This window comes from Alexandromys fortis, unplaced genomic scaffold (assembly GCF_014885135.2).
Source record: "Alexandromys fortis isolate MF-2015 unplaced genomic scaffold, M_Fortis_MF-2015_v1.1 scaffold_67, whole genome shotgun sequence".
Taxonomy (NCBI): Eukaryota; Metazoa; Chordata; class Mammalia; order Rodentia; family Cricetidae; genus Alexandromys; species Alexandromys fortis.
Window position 1 is genome coordinate 2,995,005 of NW_026067945.1, and position 17,258 is coordinate 3,012,262.

Consider the following 17,258-nt stretch of genomic DNA (forward strand, 5'->3'; position numbering starts at 1 on the left):
ACAAAAACCCTGAAATGATTCCCTGCATCTTATCATATCACAGTGAACTGAAACAAGAAAATAGTAAGATTAAGCTCAGAAAATACATAAGTACTTGGAGACTGAACTATACCTTTTTAATGAAACAAATCTCATCTTAAAAAAATCAGGGAGGAAGTGGTGTAAAACTCTCAGAATCAAATGAATGCCAAAGCACAACCCACAAGAATCCCCGGGATCCAGCCAGAGCAGTCCTATGAGGAAAAGTGTTCAGATGAAGAAAACCAGAAGGAGCTCCAGTAAACAACCTAATGTACCTCAAAGCTCTACGAAGACAAGGTACATCTGATGAAGAACTTCCACGTTCCTGGACTAGCAGAATTAACATTGTAAAATGGCTATAACTACCAAAATTAACCCTCACGGTCACTGCAATTCTCAGCAAAATTCCAAAAGCATTATTCACAGAGCTAGAAGAATAATCTAAAATTCATGAAGAAACACAAAGACCACAGATAGCCAAAGCAATCTTAGGCAGAAAGCACACAGTCAAATATATCTCATTATTGCAGCTACTACAAAGCCAAAGTGACGAATACAACATGGAACTGGCACAAAAAGACATACAGATCAACAGAATACAATATAGAACCTGGAAATAAATTCACACAGCTATAGACACCTAGCTGCCGACACACACACACCGACACACACACACCGGCACACATACACAAATTAAATCTTAAAAGAAACAAAAGCAAGCCAGGTATGATGGTACATGACTGCAACCCCAGTGTAGTGGTGGTGGTGGCAGTAGTGTGAAGTGCGAGTTATACCTGTCTGGCTGGACTGTGTGCACCAGGTTTAGTGAGACCCTGCCTCCAAAAATAAGACGGAGAGACTCATGAAGATATCACAACATCATACTCTGTCAATATGCCAGCACGGCTGAGCACAGTAGCATACACACATGCATACTAATTTTAATACTACAGAATTTCTTGGAAAAAAAAAAAGTATGCTTCCTTAAAAATCACTTAAAATTGTTATTCTGTTTGGGAGGTTTATAAAGAAATTTCAAGTACATTAAGTAATATGTAGGTACATTAAGTAATGTAGGTACATTAAGTAATATGTAGGTACATTAAGTAATGTAGGTACATTAAGTAATATGTAGGTAAATGATAAACTGACAACTTGTGGGAGTTGGTTCTTTTCTTCAATCGCGTGAAATCTGGGATTGAACTCAGTCCACCAGATGTGGGAGCAAGAATCTTTACCTGTTGAGCTAGTTTACCAGTACTGGATTATAAAATTTAAAAAAAAAAAAAAAAGAATGATTAGGGGGCTGAAGAGAGAGCTTGGTGGTTAAGAGCACTGGGCTACTCTTCCAGAGGACCCAGGTTCAATTCCCAGCATCCACATGGCAGCTCACAACCATCTGTAACTACAGTTATAGGGGATCCAATGCCCTCTTTTGACCTGAGGATAACAGGCATATATGTGGTACATAGACATATATGTGGGTAAAATACCCATACACATAAAATAATAAAAATTTAAAAATAAATCAAATACTATGATTAGGAATACATTAAAAGTTTGTAAAATTTTAAAGAAAGCAGAGGCCTTAATATAAGTATCTGCTTACAAATATTAAGAAACACACTGTTATAAAAATGAATTATTTGTATGAGAAACTAGAAAATTAACATTTATAAATGTGACATAATCAACTCTGCAGAATCCTAGCCACTATATTCCCAAGCCTGGCACCCAAATACCAATGGTAAAGACAAGCAAGGCAAGGATGATATCTAGGAACTGCCCCCTGCTACTGGTACGGTGCTCTAAGGTGACAACTATGCTTTTCCCTGGCTTCTCTTTCACTCAATATTGCTTTCTCAATTTTTTTTTTACCATGTGACACACCAAATTTATTTGTGTCTTACTTTACTTTGTGTGGGAACTGTTATTTTAGTTAATTTTGTGAGGCTATTTAAATTCTGCTTTCACTGAAGTAGAATTTATTCAATTGAAGGGAATTTATTCAGTCTGGGCTCAATCTGCTTTCCACACTCTGCAGACCAATTTCTTGCATCCTCCTAAGCCTCAGAAAGTACTGTGGTTGAAGGGGGGGGGAAAAATCACCTCTTCTTTAGGTCATGCTCTTAACCTCTTGTAGAATAAAACACTCATAAGCTAATCCAGATTTTATTGTCTGGAAGATAAAAAATATTTTGCAAGTAACATATTGAAAATAAGAAGGATTTAATAGGACTTATGTTGCAGATCAATAAGATTAATGAGGTTTCTCTTAATATATAATGGCAAGAATGTGTTCCGAGTCTCCAATATTTGAAAGACTATTTCACAACTTGTACTAAAGTCTAAATAAACAAACAAACCAATATTTCAATATTTTCACCAGATGGTGCAAATACATATATAGAGCCATCCATCATCAAGAAGCACGAATGCTGCTTTCCCATGTGAAGTCCATAGTAGCCCATGAGAATCAAGTTACAGGGGTGGAACAGGGTTAAAAGCACAGTATCTCGGTCTCCCATCAGGGCACTGCAGCAGATACTGATTACAGGATGATGTAAGTGTCTGGAAACTTGCCAAGCTGAAGCTAATCTCAAGTGCAAGCTTATTATTTCCTAGACTGTATCCCTGCATGCCTCTTAGCTTTTGTTTAAGCTCTATAGAGACACTATTCAGAATGATTTGTGAAGTAGTTACATAACTCCCCTTGCCATAAGTTACAAATTAGTAATGAAAATGTCTTTTCTAATTGAATAAACTCATGTTAGTGATTATTGTTAAAACATGTTTCCACTTTGCATGGTAATTTATTATTCTTAACAAAAACACTCTTGAGTAAAGCATACACCTACGTCTCCAGAAATTTAACCGGCCTAATTTCAATTACGGCATTATAGGTAGAAGGTATGCTGTTCCATTATATCAGTTCAGCTTGTATTTCAGAACATAAATCCTATCGCTGAAGCAATAGTTTATTCAGGGGCTGGGGGCCACTACTCATCTAGCATTAAATAGTAGATGATTATGTCATTCATGTTTTACTATGAAGCCACTTTTGAAGTTCAGCTGCCAAGCAAACTTCAGAGAATTCTTAAAAACTCAAAGTGGAAGTGCTGGCACACGACTTCAATTCTAGCACTTGGAAGGAAGAGGCAGATCAACATGAGTTTGAGGCCAGCCTAATCTACATAATAAACCCACAGCGACAAACAATAAAACCGGCATGTTCAGTAGATTATTCCATCAATATGCAAAAAAATGCTAGTAAAAAATTTTCAAATATCACTTATGTGAAGAATAAAAATTTCTTAAACTATAGCTGGGCTATAGCTTAAGCTGTAGCTCACACCTTTAATTCCAGCAAACCACAGAGAAATCCTGTCTCGAAAAACCAAAAAAAAAAAAAAAAATCCCAGCACTCGGGAGGCAGAGGCAGGCAGATCTCTGTGAGTTCGAGGGCAGCCTGGGCTATAGAGCTAGTGCTAGAACAGGCTCCAAAGCTACACAGAGAAACTCTGTCTCAAAAAAACAAAACAAAATTTCTTTCTTTTTTTTAAAAATGTTTTCTTTATTGTTATGTATGTATACAGTATTCTGCCTGCAAGCATGCCTTCAGGCCAGAAGAGGGCACCAGATATCATTACAGATGGTTGTGAGCCACCATGTGGTTACTGGGAATTGAACTCAGAACCTTTAGAAGTGCTCTTAACCACTGAGCCATCTCTCCAGCCCCAGAATTTCTTAAACTACAAAAAGACCATGATTTCTAAAATAATCGATGACACATTTACTTAGTTTGATAACAATTCTCACCTAGAGGAAATATGAATCCTATTAAAAATATTTAATTAAAACAATCAATGTTTGTGCCCTACTTTCCAAAAAATATTCTTTTTCTCAATTTGTCCAGGGTGGACAGCACTAAAACCACAGCTTTCTCCTCTGCCAGAGAATCATAATTTCTCATGCAATATGATGACTGAAGCACATAAGGCTTCAATGGGAGTTACAAATTTCTGCTTCATTTCCCGTAATTTTTAGTCCAAATTCAACTGCCAGGGACGACTTTTTCCATTGGCATTATCATCTCAAGACAATGTTTTAAACACCTGTACTCAATGTCACCCTTCATTATTCCTATGCCAGCTTCATAAAACTATCCATCCAATGAAATTTAATTCATTCACCTTTGAAACATCTTTTCCGCATCCATCTTTTTAGCTGCTGCTGCCCAAGCACCATGCAACCCCCAACCCATTTTTATTTAACAATTACAGAAGGTTCTCGAGCTATTCTATTTCCAGTCCAATATATTTTTGTCTTTCTCAACATGCTTCTAAAGGGAGACATTGCGAGCTGGGGAGATGGGGAGATGGGGAGCTGGTACTCAGCAAAGCTGCTGTGGTGAAGTATGGTGCGCTTAGATTCCCAGCACTCACATAGAAAAGGCCTGACATGGGGTGACAAGGCAACTACCTGTAGCCCTAGCATGGGAGCAGGCAGTAGGGCATACAATAGATGTGGATTCCCACTTTGCTGGCCAGTCAGTCTAGCTAACCAATAAACTCTGGGTTCAGTGAGAGACCCTGTTTTGAATGAACAACGTGGAAGAGTGACAGGAAGAAACTGGATGCCCATTTTCTGGCCTCTGTACCATGTGCGTACCCACTACCTACATGTACCTACACACAAAACATACACACATACACACCCTATTTCCACCCCACACAAAAATTTTTTTAAGTGAAGGTACTAGATATATCATTTTATCATTCTTGACATTATAATATAGGCCAATGGTTAAACAAACATCTGAGCTACAGTATAAGCTGATTTTATATTCTTAGCAGTGAAACGCATGTAGTCAATCACATAGACTGTCACCATGACAGAGCTTTACAAATTATAGTATGTACAACTGTCAGTTTAAGTTTGCAATAGTGACAGGTGGAAAAAAAAATCAAAACACAGGAAAAACAACCAGAAAATCAATTTGCTACAATAAAACCTTTATGACTTTAGGGACATCATCACTATCATGTCCCATAAAAAGTAAAAGAAAAGGGAAATACATTATTATTTTATCACCCTATTAGAATCAGTTTGGGGTTCCTTACATTTTCTCTATATGTTTATTTTCTATATACATTTAAATCACAACTAAAAAAAACTCCCTTGAAATTTACCTACGTTTCACATTGCTGACTCTGCTGACTTCAGTCTATTATTCATTACAACTGAGTTATCATATATTCTATTTTACTTCCTCTTTTAAACATTCATTTATCTTTTTGTGAATAAGTGTTTTGCCTTCATAAATGTCTATGTACCATATGAGTGCCTGGTAACCTGCAGAAGCCAAAAGAAGGCATCAGATCCTTTGGAAATGGAGTCAATGGAGTTATGGATGGGCATGAGCCTCCATGTGGATACTGGGAACTGAGTCTAGGTCCTGTGCAAGAGCAATCAATGCTCTTAACTGTTAAGACACCCCTCCAGCCCCTAGCTTACTTCCTTAGAAAAAGCCTCAGAAATGGGATTAGCCATTTACAGGCATAAGACATTTTATAACCACTGAAATCTTTCAAACCTTTATATCAAGACTAATTTACAAGGTATCAAAAGCATATATGAAGACCATCAGCTTCACACCTTTTAAAAGTCCCAATGAAAGGGAATATCAGATGGGAATCAGCAAATTAAAGTCATATGTATTCTTGGCACTTTAATTTGAATTTCAGGTTTACTACAGTTTGCTGCATGGATCAGGCTGGTCTAGAATACAGGGTTCTTGTCCCATGACCTCTGGGGTACTACAGTTACAGGTATGCCCCACACTCACACCAAGGTATTAACTCTGACTAAAACACTGTGTGTGCAATGTTTAATTCAAGGCTTCATACATGCTAAACAAACATTACTGAATACCTATATTCCCAAACTACTATGCACAACAGGTCCCAAACAATAGATCGATATTACTGAATTACTAAAAAAAAAAAAAAAGTATGATGCAAATAGTGTAGTTACGGACTGTTTATTTCTGGTTCACTTTACCTAGATTCTAGCCTTCTGCAGTCTCAGGCCAGTGTAATATGAGTATACAAGGCTCTCTCAAATCTTGATGGACTTTAAACATACTGTCTTACTAGTGTCAGGAGGAGAAGTATAAGTGTACATGAAAAGAGTACACTGGATTGAGACAATAAAACTGAGTTGTATTTAAATAAACCATACATATTTGAATACAAACATGCACTAAGTGCAGCGTACTAATAAATAACTGATAGCAAGACCTTCCTATATTTCCTATATTTGATCTCTTAAGTCCCCATGGCAGTTTTGTCTGTTTTTTGAGACAGGGTTTCTCTGTAGCTTTGAAGCCTGTTATGGAACTAGTTCTTGTAGACCAGGCTGCCTGCCTCTGTCTCCCAAGCGCTGGGATTAAAAGAATGCATCACCACCGCCTGGCCCCATAGCAGTTTTTTAAACCACTAAAATATCATTTAATGCAGTGCAGACACAATATCAAAATGATTATCTTTACCACATGCCAGGGCTGGAAAGACATACATCTTAGAATTATTTATTTTAGGCATGTAAGTGTTTTGCCTACATGTAAGTATGTGACTACATGAATGCCTGGTAACCAGCATAGTCAAAAGGCATTAGATCCTGTGGAACTGGAGTTGTAAGCCTCCATATGGGTGCTAGGACCTGAACCAAGAAAACAACAAGTGCTCTTAACGGTTGAGTCATCTCTCCAGCTCCATTATGATATATCTTTAAACCATCAAGACTCAGAAGGCTGGAGCCTAAGTCAAGTGAACCAGAAATATGCAAAAAAAAATATTTGTATCATACCATTTTTTTGTTTTATTTTTTAACTAGATGGTGCTAATCTATTGTTTAGGACCTGTTGTGCATAGTATATTGGGAATATAGATACTCAACAGTGTTTTTTAGCATGTGTGAGGCTTTGGATTTAATCACTCCACACACATTGGGAATAATCCCAAAGTGAAAGAGTCTATTTGGCTGTAACTATGACAAACCATGAATATTCTACGTATGATCACCGAAGCAGATCCCCAAGAGAATCACTTGGATCTCTAACTTGAATAGTATGTACACATTTCTTAGTACTCCAATTTCTGAAAACATTTAATGCTGTTTTAAAATAAAGTACTTTCCCAATGATTTAACTCTAGTGGTGACAGAAGTTACAGAAAGGCAGCTGTCAAACTGATTTCTAAATATGTGTTTGCACCCATAGATTAATGCTGCTTTCACAGTCTTAGATGGAGACGCTGTTTCTGCAGTGGGCAGCAGCCAATGCAGAGACTCATAACTAATGAAAGTGCTGAGAATAAGTGACTGCTGAGTCCTCACCCCTAATGGGATATTTATTACACCCTCCCCACCAAGGCTCAGGAACATCACACAAGAAGGGGTGGAAAGAATGTAAGAACCAAAGGACAGGGAGGAGAGCTGAGAAATGCGGTCTTCCAGATGTGACATGGCCATCACTCTCACCAGCTAACTGAAGCTATGAATACCTGCCAAGATCAAGCCTTTCAACATTCTACCACGGATGAGGGAAGGACTCCTCCTCTAGCTGAGGAGGTATTTGCAGTTAACAGTTATGGGTGTGTGTGTGTGTGTGTCATTTTTCCTTAGGGTTGTAGTTTGCTGGCATGGTGTTTATGCTCTGGTGGATGGTCTCACACTCACTGGTAAGCAGACAGCACTAATGGAACTCAGTGGAAAATTAAAAAAAAAAAAGAAGAGAACAATAAGGTAGAAGGAGGGTATGTGAGCATAGAGGAGTGTCAGGAAATAAGGGGAATGTGGGCAAGAATATGATGTGTGTGTGTGTGTGTGTGTGCATGTGCATAAACAGGAAAGAATAATGTCTGGTATAGAGGAAGTACTTAATACATAATGAATGAATGAATGGATGGATGAATGAATGAATGAATGAACTAAGTTAATGTTTAAGTGATGAACAGGGCTGTTGTAGAAACTGCTAAGATTGATAATTAAACTGTCCCTCAGAGATAGAAGGCCTTGTTTTAGGGCAATACTTAGTAGTAGCTCAGATCAAACAGACATCTGCAAAGTTAAGCAATAGGAATTCACTCACCCACTGGACTATTTCCAGCTCCATTTGGTACTGCGAGGTCTGTAGTACTCAACATCCCACCTAACAATGTTACAGAGAAAAGAAAGAATGAATAAAAATTGGCTTTCTTTATTTCACAGTCAAATGAGGTCATCTCACTATAACCCACATTCTATTCCTAAAACTCAAGTCAATACAAAACTAGCTCAGTCTAAAGTTTGCACTAATGTATAATTGATATAATTCACATACAATATATATATATGTAACATGTTTAACGACACATGTGCTGTGGGGGGGGTCTATGTATAGTATACACATAAATGAATTTACATACTAAGCTTTTGAAATACCCGCCATCCTGTGCATCACTATTAACTAGCCAATACTGACAAGAATGAGGAAAGTCCCCATAGAGCACTATCAAGCCTAGGACTCAGGGGAAGGCAGTACTAAACTACACAGACTAAAGTGGCAAATGCACTGTTGAACTGCTGGTGAGCTACTGAACTAACTCAGTAGGAATAGATGCACAGAATATGCTCACTCCTTATTTCTAATGTGAGGTTCACATTCAACTTTAAATCTTTGCTTCCAACATTTAAGTTAAATTCTCTGCCTGTCACAGTATGGCTTTCCCATGATAAGGAAAAATTATAAACAGCACATTATCCATACTATTTTACTTTGCCCAACAATGTTTTTCCCACAGATGTTAAAAAAAATACTTAAGATGAACTTATGGAGCAGTGATTCTTGTTCATCCAGACAATAAAGTAGGTTTTTTGTTTGCATATTTTTATTTTGTAAGACAGGGTCTCTCCAGTGTGCCTGATCTAATGGGAGCTCACCAAATCCAGCTGGACTGGAACTGAATGAGCCTGTGATCAAACCGGAATCTCTGAATGTGGCTGACGATGGGGGCTGACTGAGAAGCCATTGATAATGGCACTGGGACTTGTCTCTACTGCATGTACTGGCTTTTTGGGACCCTAGTCTATTTGGATGCACACCTTCCTAGACCTGAATGGAGGGGAGAGGGCCTTGGACTCCCCACAGGGCAGGGTTCCCTGCCCTCTCTTAAGACTGGGGGGGGGGGGGGGGGGGGGGGAGGGGGGGGGGGGGGAATGCCAGAAGGGGAGGAAGTGGAAATTTTTGAATGAAAAAAAAAAAAGATAGGGTCTCTCTATATAGCCCTGGCTGTCCTGGAACTCACTATGTAGACCTGGTGGCTGTTATCAAACTCACAGAGATCTGGCTGCCTCTGCCTCTGCCTCCCAAATGCTGGGATTAAAGGCGTCCGCCACCACACCAGCCTGACAATAAAGTTAAGACTAAGGAGAATAAACTTTCTCCGTCAACAATTCATTTCTCATCCTCTTTTTCAAAGAATGAACAGAAGAATACTTCACAACATACTTGCACTGCCAGTACTTGGTGGTCTCTGCGGAGCTCCAGGGGATACATTTCTATGTAACGTAGCTGGGGGTGGAGACAGCATACTTGAATCTGCTAATGTTGAGCTGGCTGCCAAAGACGGTGACACAAGTGAACTCCCTGGGTTAGTGTAGGACAAAGCATTAGGGCTGGTCACAGGGACTGTGACAGACATTGAGAAGTTCTGAGGTGGCAAACCAGGCTGTAAAGAACAAGAGAAAACTATTGGTTTCATTTTATCAACATTAAATGACTTTAACTAAATAACTCTCATTATTAAAAGCAGAGTATGGGGACAGCTTCTTCATCTGCAGTGTTAAGCTATATTCTCTAGAATTATACTTGAACATGAATATACCTGACATGAACTTTTTAATTTTCAATTTTACATTGATACATATATAATAATGTAACTATACAGTATATTTCAAATATTCAAAGAGATGAAATTAAAAGTTAAAACCTGAAATTAAAATAATATTGTTGAATTTAGACATTACAAAATTTATCAGGTACCAAGTAAGCATTAATTAGAACTCCAGTGCAAACTAATTTAACATTACATTGGTATTGGGGGAACCCAAACATAACCAAAGAGGAAAGTGTATATACATTATTAACTTAATACATCAATTTTAGGATATTATGAATAAGTCCAGTATGATTTGACTGACAGACATTTTTTAAACTAGAAAAGTCAAGTAATTATACACAGAACACAATGTATTTCTATGTAATAAAATATAAAAAGGAAATCACCTACACAATAAGATTAACTACTGCCAAGTTAGAATAGAGTCTTGGTATCTTTAAAATTGTATAAAGATTAAATTATAAACATTATAAAAGCTATCTTCTTTTTAAAATATTTCATGCTTTCTCTGAAAGGGCATTTCCTAGTTTCCTCTGGCATTTCCTCCAGAGACCAATTTTAATACATTTGTTGAGCATAGTAGACAGCAGGCTTCTCCTTAACTAAAAGTTGTGGGTGGAAAGTCAAGAAACAAACTATGAAGCAATTTTATTATATTCTTAAAGCTTAAAGTTTAACTCTGGGAACAACATCCCTGTGAGATCAGAGAAATTTTATTTGCTACTGTTCTGTTTTTAAAAATAATGGTATTAGCTTAAAAATTGGTTTAAAGCTATTTTCATGTGATTCTTCCTACAGAACTACTCTGAAGAAATGACATATAATGCATATCATTCTTCAGGGCATAATTCAAGAGATTCAACTATGACAATGAAAAAAAAAAAAACAGAACCAACATGGCAGCACTGGAATATGCCTGTTCCACAACAGCTATATCTACATACACAGAATTGGAGAGCAGATCTACAGCAATGGACCTAGGTGGATCTCACTGGACAGTCCAGTGAGATCTTTCAGTATTTTCAGCCAGGTACACAAAGCCCAGTAAGCTCAAAATGGACTATTTCTCAGGGTTAGATAAGTGTGCACAGAAAGTTACAGTACTATTTGTTATGTGATAGTTTAAGGATAAGAGCGTTCTTAAAGAAAATCTAGTCCTCTTCTTTACTGCTGAAGAGTATAAGAAAAAAGCAGTAATATAGTAATGTTCTTGCTGGGTCAGTGCTTTGGGTCATAGTATAAAGAGCTCAACAGTCAGCTCAGTTCTTCTAAAATAAAGATAATTATATAAAATAGGTAAAGATGATTTAGAGGCATGAAAATTTACAACAAGCTAAACTAAACTAACACTTGGCATTCTTAGGATCAACTATATGCGTATATACATATATATATATATATATGTATGTATATGGGAAAGACAGGAATGCCTTCTATAAATGCCTTACTTTATACTAAAATCAAGGAAATTTTAAAACTAGAACAATCTTAAAATTATGTGAGCCAACTCATTTACTTCATAGATCAAACAACTATAATTCAGGATATATGGATAGCTTATGTAAAGATATAAAGGACAATTAGTGGCAGAACCGGAATTAGGACATTTTCTCTTCATTTCTACATTTAAGATACTCAACATTTATTACTACAAGATTTTGGCATTTCAAATTTCTGTAAAACCAAAAAGAGTTAATAAACACCTTCTTTCCTCTTATACTTATTGACACCAATCCTCTGTTAAAAATGAGGTAGGATGTGTGGTCAATTTCTTCATGCACATGATAAAAGCACAAACCATACTTTAGTACTCACTGCGATTTTATGATTCCGCATCATATTATCAAATTCCTCATTAATTTTTTTATATTTTTCTTCTGTATGTGGAGTTAGCACATAGGAAGTATCAGGGTCTGGGCTGTCGCAGCCTCTGTGTTCCTTCTTGTTCAGAGCCTAAATATGAAGTTAACAAAAAGGATCAACAAATAAAAGGCAACGGTAAAGTGAAAGTACTTACAGGGCCTCGTTTGAAAATAAAATCACTATCTTCATTTAGTTTGCTGAATCTGTCCTCCGAGAGTGGACTGTGCTCAAAGTAATCGTCAGCATCAGGGCTCTCACAACCATTAAGGCCTTTCTTTCTTAAAGTCTGAAATACAATTGGAAAATTCACAAAAAAGAATACTAACTTTCCATGAGTTTTTGTGTAAAATGTGTTAAGAGAGCACAGGTCGAATAAACGGCATTATTTAAGAGCCACTGAATGTATCAAATGGCTACAAGTATACTACATTCTTCAAGTACATAAGCCTAAGATAGGAGCAAACTGAACTCCCCCAATGCACAGTAAGAAAAATGGAGTATTTTCTTGTTTGGACTCCTCCTTTTTCAAGTGCTTAGAGGATGCTAAAATCACTTCATTTTCTGGGACACAGCTAGAATATGGTTAGTAAAATAATAAGAATGTAACAAGTATCTATCAAAATGATGTGTTGAAAAATTACATATCTCTAAGCACAGGTCATATCTGCCAATTTGTCTACTGGCATTCCTTTCTATCGATACATCATGATTTATCCTATTCATTAGGAGTTAGCCCAGAACGCCAATAATTTACTAATTTGTTCTCTTCTATATTATCATTTCCCCATATTCTTAAAATATAAAAACCTCAAACCAATGTTAATTTATCAACAATGTATCTTTGCTATGTATGATGAATGTCAACATTCTCAGTGACTTTATATACATTAAAAATCTGTAGTGAAAAGTTGCTCAGGGGGCTGGAGAGATGGCTCAGTGGTTAAGAGCATTGCCTGCTCTTCCAAAGGTCCTGAGTTCAATTCCCAGCAACCACATGGTGGCTCACAACCATCTGTAAAGAGGTCTGGCGCCCTCTTCTGGCCTTCAGGCATACACACAGACAGAATATTGTATACATAATAAATAAATAAATAAATAAATAAATATTTAAAAAAAAAAAAAAGAAAAAGAAAAGTTGCTCAGAATAATCCCTTTTCTCCTTTGCTAGCCTTTTCTCTATAGAGTTCCTTCAGTTTGCTTTAATCTAAAGTTGATTTATTAGATAACTTTCTTGAGTGTCTATGAAGTATTCTTCTGGACCACATTAATTTTTTTCTTACTCTGAAGTAAAAATATAATGGATGGTTAATTTTCTCATTTCTCTTTTAAGAAAAAGTCATCATGAAATAAGATCTAATTTATCTGATTTTTAAAAGAATGAAAACCCTAAGGGCTTGAAGATAATAGAATATCAATTTACCTTTAGAATGCTTAATTCCATTTTAAAATTCTGATGTACTTACTCAGTTTAAGGCAGAACTATTGACCACCCAAGACAGTTTTGAACAATGCTGAGTTTCTAGCATGACCAAAAACAGCACTAGAGTAAAATGTCCTGAGTATATCTGTCATTATTGGAGCAGAAAAGAGCTGTGCCAGGCATGTCACCAGCAAGTGATTAACTTAGATGTATACCAATGATCTCAGTACCCTGCAAAACTTGACTTGCAATGATTATTTATTTTAATACAGTTTTTCCTGGAAATATAATGTATCCACAAACATTATGATTTGAGAACTTATTCTTAAGTTTCTTCAAATGATTTTGAAATTTTACCTTACTCAGTATGGCTTATCTTTACATACTAAAATTTTTAAGCCAGACATGCTAGCCTCTCCAAATGCTTTTCATATGTTAGGAATTCTACACACAACTCTTGAAACTTATTACAATCATTAAACATAAGCATGTTACAAACACTACATTTATTCCCCCAATGACCTTTAGCTCTATAGACTCACAGTCTAACTATATCAAAAGTACATTTATCTGTATTTAGGCGAAAAAACGTCCTATTATCTGTCCAATTATCCTCACTATCCATGGTACCAAGTTCTACCTGCCAAATTTCTAAAGTAGTGGCTATCAGTAGTGAAAATATTAACACTAAGAATGGAACACATTGAACCCTTAAAATCTACACAGCTCTAAAAAAAAAAAGAATACATAAATCTATACATAAATCTCATCATGAAATTGATCATTTAACTTTAAATCTCTGGGTACTTTTCCCAGTTTTCATGAATTTTAACCAGTTTGTAATTCCAGGCTGGGGAAATGGCTCAGTTGGTAAAGTGAGGATGTACTCAATCTCCATTACTCCCTTGAAAATGTTGAGTGTAGTGGTCCATTCCTCCAACATCAGACGTGAGGCAGCAGAGACAGGAAGATGCCTAGGGCTTACAAGGCTCAATAAGAGACTCTCTCAAAAAGTAAGCCAGAGAAGCAACCCAGAAAGATATCAACTTTAACCTCCAGTTTTCTGAGCACGCACGAATACACACACACAAACACACACACGTCAATTAGCCTTGTTCTTCTTTGTAGACTGAATTGTTTATCATTGTTTCCTACAAATAGCAACCTCAAAGTATGTAGCTCATAGTATTTTTAAATATACAGTGCAACACAACACAACTCTACTTTAAAATTAAATGCAATTTTTAATTTTATGAAAGGAGGTTTAACCCTATTGGTTCTTATGAGGAAGTAAAGTGCTGTTGCATCTCCAGCTCTGCAAGCCTTCATTTCAGATGGGTTCCTGGCACAAGGAGGGAATTTAAGAGGCTGTATCAGCTTTGTAGATAGTAAGCTAATACAGCTTTGACAGCCAACTCTTCTCCTTATCACCAAGCATGGAGAGTGGTTTTGAGAACCCAACTACCATAAAAAGACCTTTTCTCTCTTTATCATTACCAAACAGCATAGCAGTGAAAGTTTCTTCCCTGTCTCTGGTACTAACAAGTGGAATGTTGCAATCTATTAATAAGGCCAGTCAAGGCACAAAGAGGTCAGCCAGCTTCAATGCTCTCACCAGTGTCCATGGCTCTAGCTCACCATGGTGCTGGTGGATAGCAGAACCAGGGCTAGCATCTACTTTTTCCCATGTTCAGTCTACTTTCCACTCGGCTGTATTCCTTAAGCAGTTCAACAACTGCATTACTCAACAAACAAAAGTGAGAACAGATGGAGGCTTGTGATGTGCTATCATTTAACCACTGAAGGGACATTTACTGTGTATTAATTTTGGCATGTCTTCACATTTCTTCCCCAGTTCTTTGATGATCCTATACATATCTGCCTTAGTGAGAAGCAGGTGGTGCTCAGGCTTTGTCTTCTTTGAATTTTAAGGTCTTAGTTTTGTGATGATAGGTTTCACTGCAAGAATTGTAAAAACAACAGTAACCCTTCTTCCCTACCATATCCCTCTATAACAGCCATTTTGGGGGTCTTTTTTTCCAGGGTCTGTACACTAAGTGATCAGGCACAGCTTGTTTTCAGAGAAAACATAATTTTACAGCTTTCTTTTAATAAAGCTTATTTTGAATACATAAAAATTTAGGAAAAAATGAGTATCTTCAAAAGTCGTATCAAGGTAGCTCATGCATTTAATCTCAAGGCCAGTCTTGGGCAGATACTAAATTTCAAGTCAGCTATGACTACATACTAAGGCACAGTTCAAAAAGGCAAACAAGTTGGGCAGTGGTGGTGCACCTTTAATCCCAGCACTTGGAGGCAGAGGCAGGCGGATCTCTGAGTTCAATGCCAGCCTGGTCTACAAGAGCTAGTTCCAGGACAGGCTCCAAAACTACAGAGACGCCCTGTCTCACAAAAACAAAACAAAACAAACCAAAACAAAAACAAAAGGCAAACAAACAAACATTAAGTTCTAACTCTTGATCTGTCTGTTCTTTGTTTTTCCTCTCAGGTAAAAAACAAGCAAGCAAACAAACCCTAGAAACTTTGCCTTTTTATCTTTTACACAACAAAATTTATTAAGAACATCTCCTTAGGCTTTTTACTGCTGGAAAAAAATGGTTATTGTTCATATGAAGCCTGCAGTGGTCACCCAATGGCCACTACTTTTTTATGAGGGCAACCCTATTTGGTCTTGGTAACTTCTGTCAAAGCATACAGGGTTTCATTGCAAAGATTGTTTACAGATTTATTAACCTTCTTTCCTGACATTTTTTTTCTCCAAATAGAGGAGTTAAAGTATAGGAGATGAAGGTGCTACTTTAATGACTCCAGATTTAATCTGTTGTTGTTCAGCACTATTTTGAAGATAATCAATTAGTCTTATTGATGTCTTCTTTTGCTATGATACATATGTAAACACTATTATTATTTTTTTAAGTATTTAAGTTTTGACTTAGTATGCCTGCAGATAACAAACCTTCACTAACCATGGAAAATCCAGCCATTATCACTTCAAATAATTCCTCCACCTCATAGTCATTTTCATGAATGGAGGCATCATTTTCTTCTGGAATGCCAATTTCAAGTGGGCTGTTAGGTTTTGTTAAACAATCCTAGATCTTGTAAAACAATCTACTTCTTAATATTTTCTTTCTCTTTAACTCTTCATACTGAATTACAGGAAATTTCTTCATTCAGTTCAGAACTTCTCTCTGCAGCTATGAGAAATCCACTCCCACCACGTATACTGAGTTCTTTATTTTGGTTTTTGCATTTCTCAATGATTAGAAGAATTTAATGCTTTCCAATTTCTCTTTGTCATTATTTTATAAAAAAATGAAGCATTTTCTCATGAAATCCAAATCCAGTTCTTTGTTGATATTTTTACTATGTTTTCTTTCAGTTAGATATAAGCCAGAATTTTGTAGCTTTAAAAAAAGCAGAGCTTACCATATAACCCAGGAAATTCTGTTCCTGGTTAGACATCAAGAGAAATGAAAACACATGCCCATACAAAGAAGTCTGTACAAACTTCAAAGCAGCGGATGCAATATTATTCAGTCAGAGAAGTCCTGATACATGTTACAATGTAAGTGAGAGAAGTTCCAAAAGATGACACACTGCATGACTTCATTTAAATGAAATGCCCAAACAGGCAAGTTAATTGGCAGAGAAAACTGATTAGCGGATTAATCTTAAGTATGCCTAAATACTTTGATAAATAATTAAAATATGTGCCCAATTTTATTAACAGTGAGGGATCGCTCTGGACAATAGTTTAAAGATACCACGTAGTATGGGAATACTTCATATAAGTTACTAAAAGCTTTAGAAGTGTTGAATATGATTGTGAATAATTATCACACTGGAATTTATAACCACTGAGTACTATAACTAAAGACACGAGATGACCAGTCAACAGAACCATATATGAAGACAACATTCTTTATATCTCAAAGAAACTGAGGAAAACAATTTCCCTAGTCTATATAGCTCCAGAATAGCAACCTTTT

At 36.6% G+C, this 17,258-nt stretch overlaps 1 protein-coding gene across 5 annotated transcripts in view; it reads right to left on the minus strand.

The window, feature by feature from the left end:
- Mef2a (myocyte enhancer factor 2A) overlaps window positions 1–17,258 on the minus strand; it is a 120,950-nt gene that overhangs the window by 25,323 nt on the left and 78,369 nt on the right. For 2 of the 5 annotated variants that reach the window (XM_050149108.1, XM_050149110.1), the window contains exons 5-7: window positions 11,778–11,915; window positions 9,572–9,791; window positions 8,174–8,233 (exon numbers count right to left, since the gene is read on the minus strand). In XM_050149108.1, the coding sequence (XP_050005065.1) occupies window positions 8,174–8,233; window positions 9,572–9,791; window positions 11,778–11,915 (418 nt within the window). Of the gene's footprint in view, window positions 1–8,173; window positions 8,234–9,571; window positions 9,792–11,777; window positions 11,916–11,979; window positions 12,112–17,258 lie in introns of all 5 variants that reach the window. The other 3 variants (XM_050149109.1, XM_050149111.1, XM_050149112.1) reach the window with 2 other exon arrangements.